This window comes from Anomaloglossus baeobatrachus, chromosome 5, assembly GCF_048569485.1.
Source record: "Anomaloglossus baeobatrachus isolate aAnoBae1 chromosome 5, aAnoBae1.hap1, whole genome shotgun sequence".
NCBI classification, from domain to species: domain Eukaryota; kingdom Metazoa; phylum Chordata; class Amphibia; order Anura; family Aromobatidae; genus Anomaloglossus; species Anomaloglossus baeobatrachus.
The window spans coordinates 575,859,443-575,870,992 of NC_134357.1; the positions used below are offsets into that span (position 1 = coordinate 575,859,443).

The 11,550-nt window shown below is 44.1% G+C and overlaps 1 protein-coding gene and 1 pseudogene across 1 annotated transcript in view; both read left to right on the forward strand.

The window, feature by feature from the left end:
- Positions 1-11,151, forward strand: part of LOC142313096 (uncharacterized) — a 36,585-nt gene extending 25,434 nt beyond the window's left edge. Inside the window, exons 4-8 of the mRNA XM_075352082.1 lie at positions 1,997-2,146; positions 2,276-2,455; positions 2,537-2,660; positions 2,744-2,857; positions 8,299-11,151. Coding sequence (XP_075208197.1) covers positions 1,997-2,146; positions 2,276-2,455; positions 2,537-2,660; positions 2,744-2,857; positions 8,299-9,221 — 1,491 coding nt within the window. The 3' untranslated portion in view covers positions 9,222-11,151. The remainder of the gene's footprint in view (positions 1-1,996; positions 2,147-2,275; positions 2,456-2,536; positions 2,661-2,743; positions 2,858-8,298) is intronic.
- LOC142310456 (hydroxyacyl-coenzyme A dehydrogenase, mitochondrial pseudogene) lies at positions 2,940-5,952 on the forward strand (annotated as a pseudogene).
- Positions 11,152-11,550: the final 399 nt, after the last annotated feature.

Below are 11,550 nucleotides of genomic sequence, written 5' to 3' on the forward strand. Positions count from 1 at the left end.
TAAGACACAATACCCTGAAATGAGAACTGAGGGGTATTAAAGGGCTTTGCTCCTGTCAGCACATTCATTCTGTAGAACTTCAGGCTAGGATTCACGGTTTCAGGTGGCGGATCACAGATCTGCTTCACTGCTCAATGCTGAGCCCACAAATTCGCTTGGAGACCCAGGTGAGGACAGTTCAGTTGCCTGGCTACATATCTTTCTGTGCTCTGTCAGCTTTATAAGCTTGCTGCTTTCTCCTCTCAGTGGGTGCTTATCAAAATCGAGGTGCTGCTGGCTGGGATAGTTGGCCCAGGAAGCCCCAAAGTCACAAAGATTCTAATTCCATGCGAGTCAACGGATGGGTGAGACTCAGTCGCTTGTACCATCTTGTGTTCTTTCTGGAAATGTATGATATGTGTTTGCCTGTTGGTGAAGCAATAACATCTTACCAAGGTGTGGTTCCCTCACCCTGTGTTGTCTGAGTAGTGTTCTGCCCACAAGGAAGGAGTACAGGCGTTCCGTTGGATGAGCCCTGGTCTGAGCAGTCTTTCTGAAGACAGCCAGGCCAGCGGATGACTGTACCCACTGACTTTCTTGTCTCCACACTATACTCCTACCATTTTTGGATGATGGATTGAAAACTGCTTAGTGATATGTTCAAAGGTTTTGCCATTTTTTTTTTTTTTTACCAAACCCTGCTTTATTCCTCTCCACGGCATTATCCCTGACCTGTCTGGTGTGTTCCTTGTTTTTCAAGATACTGTTTAATCCCTAATATTCTGAAACAAAACTTATGAAACCTTCACAAAACAGCTGTAGTTATACTGAGAATAAATGATACAGATGACTCAATTTACTAATTATGATTTATATTTTTAAATATTTAGAAAAAAATCTATCATTTCCTTTACACTTCACAAATACTTGTTACTTAATTCTGGTATATCACATAAAATCCCAATAAAATACATTTACGTTTGTGGGAGCAATGAGAAAATAAGTGGAAATGTTCCGGGGGTGTGAATAGCTTTACAAGGGGTAAAATTCCTTTATGACTCTAAAAATATTAGACTAGTTCCCTTGATCAATATCCCATCACAAAATCTAGTACTGATAACCTGCAATAATATACTTTTTACGGAAGGCATCCAAGCCCACCTTGCATTTTTGTAGTCTATCAAGAATTATCAGCTCATGTGTCGGAGAGTTCCATATTCTCACTGCTCTTACAGTAAAGAATCCCCATCTGTGATTATGATTGAACCTCCTTGTCATCATTGCAGGCCTCAGTTGTAAAAAGCTCATTAGAAATATCTCAGTAATGCCCCTGATATACTTGTACATTGTAATAAAATCGCCCCGTATCCTTTGTGTTTCCAAAATGAATAATCCCAAGCTTGCTAACCTGTCCTCCTAGTGCAATCCTTCCATTCCTTTAATGGCCGCTCTTCTCTGCACCCGCTCTAGTTCAGTTATGTCCTCCTCATTCACCAGAGCCCGAAATTGTGCAAAATACTGTAAGTGTGGCCGCACTAGTGACTTGTATAGAGGCAAAACTGTTCTTGTCCGGAGCATCTGTGCCTCGTTCACTGCATCCTATTATGTTATCTGCCTTGGCAGCAGCTTCCTGGCACTGGTTGGTTTTCTCGTCAACCCACACACTCACGTCTTCTTCAGTGTCATTATTATGCAGTAATTTTGCAAAAATATTTAAAAAAATTTGCAGTTTAAAAATCAGCCAAAAAAGTCTGGAAAGCTAAAAACCTGCAAACATTGAAAAAAACAACCCAAAAATAAACAAACAGATAGTCCCGTGCCATACATATCAAGTAAAAGCCGCTTCTTAATATTATTGGATTAAAAATCATTTTGGTTCCCGCAGCCCCAAAACCAGGAATTGTTTTCTTCTTCATGCCATACATGTTAGCGTTATTTCTGCAGCCAGTGATCGGATATAAAGTCTCCAGTAATTGTATTACTATTTATGTCACATCGTCATCTTCTCCCCATTCAGGTCCCTACAATATCGGATCCTCTCAGTGGAGATCTTCTATATAAGAGAATTCTCCTGATTGCCCCATCAAGGATGGATATGGACAGGGACAAGATGGCGGAGAGGATATTACACCTCACCCTAGAGATCCTCTTCCGGCTTACTGGAGAGGTGAGAGATTCTGATGACGTCACATTACATCATTCTTATCTATGGGAATAACAGATGGACAGAACTGGAGAGGTGAGGACTCTGGAAATGTCTGTAGTGAGATTTATTACTGTGTCTCTCCATAACCAGGATTACATAGTAGTGAAGAAGACCTCTAGTGAGCGCTGTCAGGCCCCTGTGTCTGAGGGATGGGGAAGACCCCTGAGCCAAATCACGGGGCCTCCACCTCACCCCCCGATACATGAGGACATCAATGATCAGAAGATCCTAGAACTCACCCACAAGATGATTGAGCTGCTGACTGGAGAGGTGACACTGCTGGGAATGCTGGGACATTATACAGTAACGCTATGAAGGGATCGGGGGTGACGGTATCATTGTATGTGTCAGGTTCCTATAAGGTGTCAGGACTTCACCGTCTATTTCTCCATGGAGGAGTGGGAGTATTTAGAAGGCCACAAAGACCTGTACAAGGACGTCATGATGGAGGCTCCCCAGCCCCTCACATCACCAGGTAATAGACAGGACTAAATACACACGGCCTATAATTATCTGTATGTAAGGAATGAATTCAGCCTCTGTATGTGTCTCCTCCAGCTCTATCCAGTAAGAGGACAACACCAGAGAGATGTCCCCGTCCTCTTCTCCCACAGGACTGTAAACAAGAAGACCCCGATGTTCCTCAGGATGTGTTTCCTCCAGCTCTATCCAGTAAGAGATATCTACTCATGTACTTTCTGCACTAATTTTGTGTTTACATTTTTATGCTTTCTGCTGTGGGTTTTTTCAGCTGTATTTTCTTTGCTTCTGCTTCTTCTGCTGTTTGTTTCTAGTGTCTTCTCTATGTCGTTATAAAGGCAACTCAAAGACCTGCAGAGAGTTCATGAATACCCTGTTTCCCTGAAAATAAGCCCTGATTACAGTCAGGGCCAGCATTGGGAGGAGTCAAACTGTGCAATTTCTCAGGAACCCACTTTCTTAAGGACCTTATCAGTTGCATTCGGAAGTTGATTGTTTAAGGACCTTTGATGAAGTCATGTGACATGATGTAAGCAAAGGTCTCTTAATTGCAGGAGTCTAAAAAAACTGAACAGAAGACAGGCTGGCATGGTGGACTGGCAATAGGGGAAAGGGAGAGCAAACAGGACAATTTCCCAGGGCCCCCATTTTCCTAGAGGCCCCAGTGTTTATATGTCGATTATAGGACTGTTCAAGAACCTTTTTGACATCACGTCATGTGACCAAAGGAGTCTTAATTGCAGGAGTATAAAGCTGAAGAGGAGACAGGTTGCTGTGTGTGTGTGTGTGTGTGTGTATGTGTGTGTCTAGATAATAGAAAAAAAGAGTTACAGCCGCACACTGAAATACCACATTTTTAAACTACCAAAAAATATCTAATGAAATTATTGCTTTAGAGAATGTGAACAACTGGCAAACTACCCTGGAAGGAATGGAGACCCCTACAGAAGGAGATTTGACACCTAGACCCTGATTCTTCAAGGCAATAATGCCAGAATTCTGACAGAAATCACTTTTCAATCAATATTTTGTGCAACACAGAGTTGTGAAAAAAGATTGTGCGACTAAATCATCATGACGCGCTGTGCTGACATCACTCGCATGTCCTTCAGCTCCCAACAGTACAAGCAGACATGGCCTCCTCTTGCTGGTAGCTCATAGCGAAATGTATGACCTCCAGCGCCACCGTGAAGAAGCTGACTATCAAACACATGACTGTGATCGGAGGAGGTCTGATGGGTGCCAGGATAGCGCAGGTAGCTGCAGCAACCAGACACAGTGTTGTTTTAGTGGACCAGACTGATGACATCTTGAAAAAGACTGCCAAAAGTATTGGAAACAGCTTGAAAAGGGTCACTAAGAAAATGTTTGCGGACAAGTCTGAGGCTGATTCATAGTTCATCAGCAAAACGCTCTCAAACGTCAGCACAAGCACAGACCCAGCGGCCGTGGTGCACAGCAATGATCTGGTGTTGGAAGCCATAATAGAAAACTTGGAAGTGAAAAATGCACTAATGAAGACACTGGACAAATTTGCACCAGAACACACCATATTTGCCAGCAACACATTCTTATTGACATAGCTAACTCCACAACTAGGCAGGATCAGTTCAGAGGACTGCATTTCTTTAATCCAGTACCAATGATGAAGCTGGTGGAGGTCATTAAGACACCAATGACTAGCCAAACGCCTTCTGACTCTCTCATGGACTTCAGTTAAACACTAGGAAAGATGCCTGTGTCATGTAACGACACCCCAGGGTTCATTGTTAACCGTCTTCTGGTACCATAACTAATGGAATTCGTGCATCTTCATGAAAGAGGTCATGCATCTAAGGAAGACATGGATGTTGCAATGAAATTGGAAGCCCGTTACCCAATGGGTCCTTTTGAGCTTTTGGATTATGTTGGTCTTGACACTAGTAAATACACCATTGATGGTTGGTACCAGATGGAACCTGAAAACCCCCTTTTTGCCCCCAGTGAATTGCTCAATAAGCTTGGAAAGAAGACCGGAGAAGGATTTTATAAAGGCAGATGGTTTGCCTGGCTGCACTGCAGAGCTATATTGTTATAGTCTCTTGTTTGCTTTGATTACGATGACCGCTGTTGCTTTTACATTGCACGGTTTTCTCAGCACTTATTAACACTCTAGTGCCTTACAGTCATGATTCTCTATTTCATCAACATCCTTTTGTACCGCTGATTCCAAACATTGATACGTCATAGCCATTCTACAGTCAATAATAAATAAATGTACAAAAATAAATTTGCAACTTTTGGAGGTTTCACGCCAATTTTAACCAGCTTTGCCAACATGGGCAGAGCTTGGCCAGAAGAAGGGTGTCATGCCACCGCTTCTCTAATTCATAACAAACTGCGATGTTCCCTATGCCAGAAATCTCAGCCCAGTCCCTGACATTAATTTTCATTGTACATCGCCGGTCTTGATGAATTGGAGCCCTAATGTTTATCTGCACAGACAGCAAGACTCTGCTACCCGCTTTGGTTACAAAACCTAAGGATAGGCCATCAATGTTATAGTCCCAGACAAGCCCAGAAATATTTGGCATCTGTCTCTATTTTATTTTTGTCTTCAAAAAAAAACAAAACATTTTGAAATTGTCTATGTTGTGGATCAATGTCACAACGAGATGCTTGCAGGCATCGCCAACTGTCATAGTGGCATCAGGATCTGTGGAGATTACAGATTCTGGAACTCTCTTGCTAACTTCTCTGATGTCTGTGTGCAGCTGTTACGGGGGAACCGGCAGATTAGGACCAGGGGGTATATATCCCAATCGCCAGTCGGGGCCCACCGTGCTCCAGATGACAAAGGAGCTGCTGGCACCTGAGGGTTAGGCGGAGACTATAGAGCTGGATGGCTCTGAGATAACCCAGGAACTCTGGGAACCGGTCACGTGTGTTGGGACACGTCAGACCGGACGACAACCCTATTAGCGTTTTTGTGCACCTAGCGCTACACCAACCACGTGTGCAGGAAACACGTCAGGCCGGGTGGTAACCAGGTAGCATTGACCGGAAGACCGCCACGAAAGCGCCCTGTCGGCCGAGCGGTCCTCCGATTAGCGTTTCTGGCCACCTCTCGCCTGGCCACGTGTGTGTAGGACACGTCAGGCCAGATGGGTACACCAGTAGCGTTGACCGGGAAGCCAAGGAGGATAAGGAACACCCTGTTAACTCCACAGGGGTCGTGGGGTACGCTGTCCGTGCGCGTAGGTGGCACAACCGGACAGGTGGCGCAGCAGGTGCATTGTCCGGGTGTGTAGGGGGCACAATCGGACAGGTGGCGCAGCAGGTGCGTTGTCCGTGTGCGTAGGAGGCACAATCGGACAGGTAGTGCAGCAGGTGCGTTGTCCGTGTGCGTAGGGGGCACAATCGGACAGGAAGCACAGCAGCCGCAGCCCAGTTAACGCCACTGGGCTGCTATAGCAAGACTGGAACGGCAGGAGGGAAGCACGGCGCCTGACCCTGATGTGCCGAGCCACGAATCTTGGCGTGACAGGCACCGCTTCCCAACATAGGCTTATGCCGCAATGAGGCTCTAACATGGAGGTGTGCTCTGACTGAGCAAAAGTGAAGACTGCGCACCTCCATGTTGTCTCCAGCCCCTTTTATAACCTGGGTCCGCCCCAAACCCAGGGTGGAACCACCAAGGTCCAATAGCAGAGTGCCATGTCATCAGTGACGTCACATGCGACCTATCCGGAACCGCCACGTCATTGATGACCTCATGGCAGCCACGCCCCAAACACTTCACCAGTCATCGTCTGACAACCAATACTGAGGTGCCAGATCATAGGGGCGGGCCTCTGCGAGCCAGTCCGGAGTTGCCACGTCATCAGGACACCTGACACCCTCTGCCCTATCAGGGCCTGCCACCTCACGGACATGCTCAGTGAGGTCCTTACCGGACCTAGCCTCTGGTGCACTAAGTGCCTGAGCATGCCCAGAAGCCTGAGCAACAGGCTCAGAAAGCTATCAGTTTGAGCATGCTCAGTAGGCACATCCCAGAACTTAGACACAGCACGAAGTCCAAGTACCTGTGCAAAGAGGCTGTTGGGGTTAATTGTGGGAGCATGCTCAGTAGCCTGAACTGAGGACTTAGTCTCAGACATAACACAATCAGGCTGAGCATGCTCACTAGGCAAAACACCGGGCTTAAACTCTGGCTGGGGTAAATCGGCGCACGCATGTGCACTAGCCGCCTCTCCACACTTAGACGTGGTGGAAGGAACAGCCAACTGGACGACCCGAGGCACGGCCAAGAACGGCAGCCGGCGCCTGGGCGCAACAGGAACCGCAGCAGTCTGCTTGCGGCTATGGCGGCGCCGGTTCGTAACAGCAGCGCAGGGAGACGCAGGTGTCGAACCACATACTTATTAAGACTAGCAAGAGTTATACTCTGCTGGGCTCCTTGTTGATGTCTTTGATACTGGCTCCCCTACAGCATGTGATCATTCACTCCCCTCCTGTATATGCTGGCTGGACTATTCCATTAATGCCAGCTATAGTTTACCTATACAGGTCTGGTGAGGTGTTGTGATACAAACTAGTGGTTGTTGTGCATTATTGCTGTTGTGGTGTTAACCCTTGTTGTCTTTTTGTTTCTGCCTTCCTGCTCTTGCTTTTCTCCTTAGTCTCTCACTGTTTATTTCTGTGAGTTTGCAGTGTGTCTGAATTTTGGTTTTCCCATCGGTCTTAATCTGTATTTCTATCATACTCCTGCCCCTTCCTTCCACGTTCAGGAGTAATCCAGATGTTAGGGATAGCCTAAGGTCTCCTAGCATGAGGGAAAGTATAGCAGCCCCCTGTCCCTCATTATCCTACAGTCACATTGCGACAATCAATCAGAATATTTACTATAGCACATTCCAGAGAACTGATATTAGGAATGGGAGATCTGAGTTAACGAAGATGTAACTCTTAAGCCCGCTTTACACACTACAATATATCTTACGATGTGTCGGCGGGGTCACGTCGTAAGTGACGCACGTCTGGCATCGTAAGGTACATTGTAGTGTGTAACAGCTACATGCAATTGCGAATGAACGCTAAAACGTTCATCGCACGCACGTCGTTCATTCCTTATGAATTGAACGTCAGGTTGTTAATCGTACCCGGGGTAGCACACATCGCAGTGTGTGACACCACGGGAACGATGAACAGATCTTACCTGCGTCCTGCGACTCCCGGACAGCAATGCGGAAGGAAGGAGGTGGGCAGGATGTTTACGTCCCGCTCATATCCGCCCCTCCGCTTCTATTGGCCGGCTGCGGCGTGACGTCGCTGTGACGCCAAACGTCCCTCCCACTCCAGGAAGCCCACATCGAGGTCGTATGGACGGTTAAGTACGTGTGACCGGGGTTAATCGTTTGTGCGGCACATTCAACAAAATTGAACGTGCCGCACATACGATGGGGGCGGTTACAATCGCATACGATATCGTATGCAGAATCGTAACATGTAAAGCAGGCTTTAGATCTCGAAATTGGACAACAGATCAGAATAATTTGTTTCCTAATTTAATTTCTGATGTTCTGGTTTAAAAATAAAAAATCTACTTTCAAAATTATATCATTAAAAAATAAAAACATTGTGTTTATTTTTAGCCGATGACTGTATCAGGAATTCAGATGGACCTCTAATATCTTCAGAATTTAAAACAGATGATGAAAGTATCACACATGATACATATGAAGAGCATGCTGCTGTCCCAGATATACCTCCAGTCCTTCCTTGGAAAGCTTTATCATCTGATCTTTTCAAACAAATCCAAAATTCCCATTTATCCCAGAATTGTAAGCAAAATAAAAGTTACAGAAGGGATGTGGAACATGAAACAGCTCCTACAAGGGAGAAGCCATTTTCATGTTCAGAATGTGGGAAATGTTTTATTGGGAAACCAGACCTTGTTAGACATCAGAAAATTCACTACACAAGGGAGAAGCCATTTTCATGTTCAGAGTGTGAGAAATGTTTTATTTGGAAATCAAATCTTATTGTGCATCAAAGATGTCACACAGGGGAGAAGCCATTTTCATGTTCAGAGTGTGGTAAATGTTTTATTCAGAAACTAAACCTTGTTACGCATCAGAAAATTCACACAGGGGAGAAACCATTTTTATGTTCAGAGTGTGGGAAATGTTTTATTAAGAAATCATTACTTGATTGGCATCAAAGATCTCACACAGGGGAGAAGCCATTTTCATGTTCAGAGTGTGGGAAATCTTTTATTCAGAAATCAGACCTTGTTAGACATCAGAAAAATCACACCGGGGAGAAGCCATTTTCTTGTTCAGAATGTGGGAAATGTTTTATTCAGAAATCACACCTTGTTAGACATCAGAAAAATCACACCGGGGAGAAGCCATTTTCTTGTTCAGAATGTGGGAAATGTTTTATTCAGAAATCACACCTTGTTACACATCAGACAAGTCACACAGGGGAAAAGTCATTTTCATGCCCAGAATGTGGTAAATGTTTTACTAGGAAATCATATCTTGTTTACCATCAAACAAATCACACAAAATAAACCATTTTTATGTTATAAATGTGGAAAATGTAATTCTCAGAAATTGGATCTTGTTAAATATTTGAAGAAGTCGCACAGGGAAGGAATCTTTTTCATGTTGTGAATTGTGAATAATTGAAATGTTTAACTGGTAAATCATGTCTTGCCGACCATCAGAACACCAACAGCGGAGCAGCCATTCTTGCTTTCAGAATTTGCCAATTTTTTTTTTATCAAAAAGCAAATAAGAGGCTAAAACATAACTTTTATTAAAAGTATGTAAAAGACCTAATACTTAGGCCAATGTAATGATAAGCATCCCCGACTGCTATCAAGATATAAGGTGTAGACCACGCCACACAAGAGATAGCCTCTCAGGGATGTGACAAATATAACAAACTAAACAAACAAACAAACAAATAAACACATATATAGATTGTGTTTCCACGTGTTATCCGGACAGCGGTCCTATATACATAACAAACATAATAGAAAAACGCAAAACACATAAATGATATAGATTGTTGACAGCGGTTAACGGTTCAAATGTACATACAGCATTGATAGTACAGTTGATATACAGTAGAAAAGATTGGAATTGTCTCACCAATTAGGTGTTTTTTTATCATTAATCAGGTCCTGTTGTCAGGTGACTCACACGGGAGAGGCCATTATGGTGTACCATAATTCAAAGAGTTTTATAAAAAAAAATCGGCTATAATTGCTCAAGTAAGAATTGCTGAGGGAGAGAAAATGTTCTCTCTATTTAAACTTATCGTATTTTTCGGACTATAAGACACGCCTAGGTTTTGAAGGAGGAAAATAGGGAAAATGACTGAAGCAAAAATGTGGACATGACGCACTGTTATGGGGGGATCTGCTGCTGACACTGTTACAGGGGTAATATTCCCCAATTTGCAGTGCAATGTGTTTGATGACTTTCCCTTTAAATAGTGCTTATCACAAATCTGTGGCTGCCTTTATTATTTACTAAAGCAATGGAGAGCCGCAGATTAGTGAATTTTCTAAATATAATCCAGTACCAAAACTTTTTGAAGTGTCCCTAATGTCCCCCAAAAGGAACTTCCAGGTTGTGAGATCCCACAACCCTCAGTGATCACTCTCACAGTCAAAGAGTGAGCTCTACGACCCCAGCTCTGCAGCATCCTTCTTAAGCAGTTCACTAAAACCTTAAAAAAAGTATGTGACCGCGCTGGATTAGTTGAGGGAGCAATGTCTCGTGCTTAGAGCAGCTGCAGAGATTTGTGGGATCCCGCTGTACACACTGAGAGCCCACAAAATGGAAATTCGAGCTCTACTTTGCTAGTAAGTTGGGTATTTCGAGAGCCTTTATGAACATTTGTGAAAGGTTTTGATACTGGATTATATTTAGATAATTCACTAATCTCAGTTTACCCAGTGATTTATTTACTAAAAAGTGCAGCCCCAAATTGGAGACAGGAACTCTTCAGTATATCACATTGTATATAGTAGTATTTCAAAACTTCTTTTGTTAATAAATGCTTGTAAATGTATATTCTTCATGACTGTCTTTCTCTGCTTAGATGTGATGATTTTGCCTCAGAACCTCTGGAGTTGAGGCAGAGCTGTAGGCATTTTGCACAAAAATAGTGAGGGGATGTCACGGAGTTGTCACGACCGGCTGCCAATACAATGGCAGAAGTGTTGGAAAATCCCAGAGATTTGCAGAACGTGTTGTTAACTAACAGTTCTCTATTTCTGCAGCAGCGGACTCTATGACCCTGGGAAACTTTCAGTTTTTCCTCTCAGTTGCCAGCCTCTGACTTCCTTTATAAACCTCACCCTGGGGTGCTTTGGGTGAGGTTTATAGTTATTCCTGGCTGTGGTTTGCAGCGGTCGTCTCCTTTTGTTCTACCACAAACTTCTTTGATAGCTACTCCTAAGATAAGAGTTTGACTTTTGTTATCTACCAGGGGTCAAGTGGTATCATTTGTGTCTCCCCTGTATTATTTCCTTTTGTCTCCCTTAGCATTAGTGGTGTTGACGAAGAGCTCATACCTACCATCCTTACTTAGGGCCCAGATCAGGGTTTACCTAGGGTGAGGTATTCCTGCTCGGCGATAGGTGCAGAACCTGTATAGGGTTGGTGAGGGCAGTGAGGGTGAGCTGCAGGTTATTGTCAGGGGTCACCACTTCCCCCTTTCCCTAGTGATAGGGCATTCTTTTCCCTTTCCATTTGTATTGTAATATACAGCTGGTATAGCTTCTATACCCAGCTGTGACAGGGAAGACGTGAATCGCATTCTGCATCCTAAATATGTGGAAGTTGTTAAGACACTCTGGTCCCAGTTTATCAAAGCTTTTATGC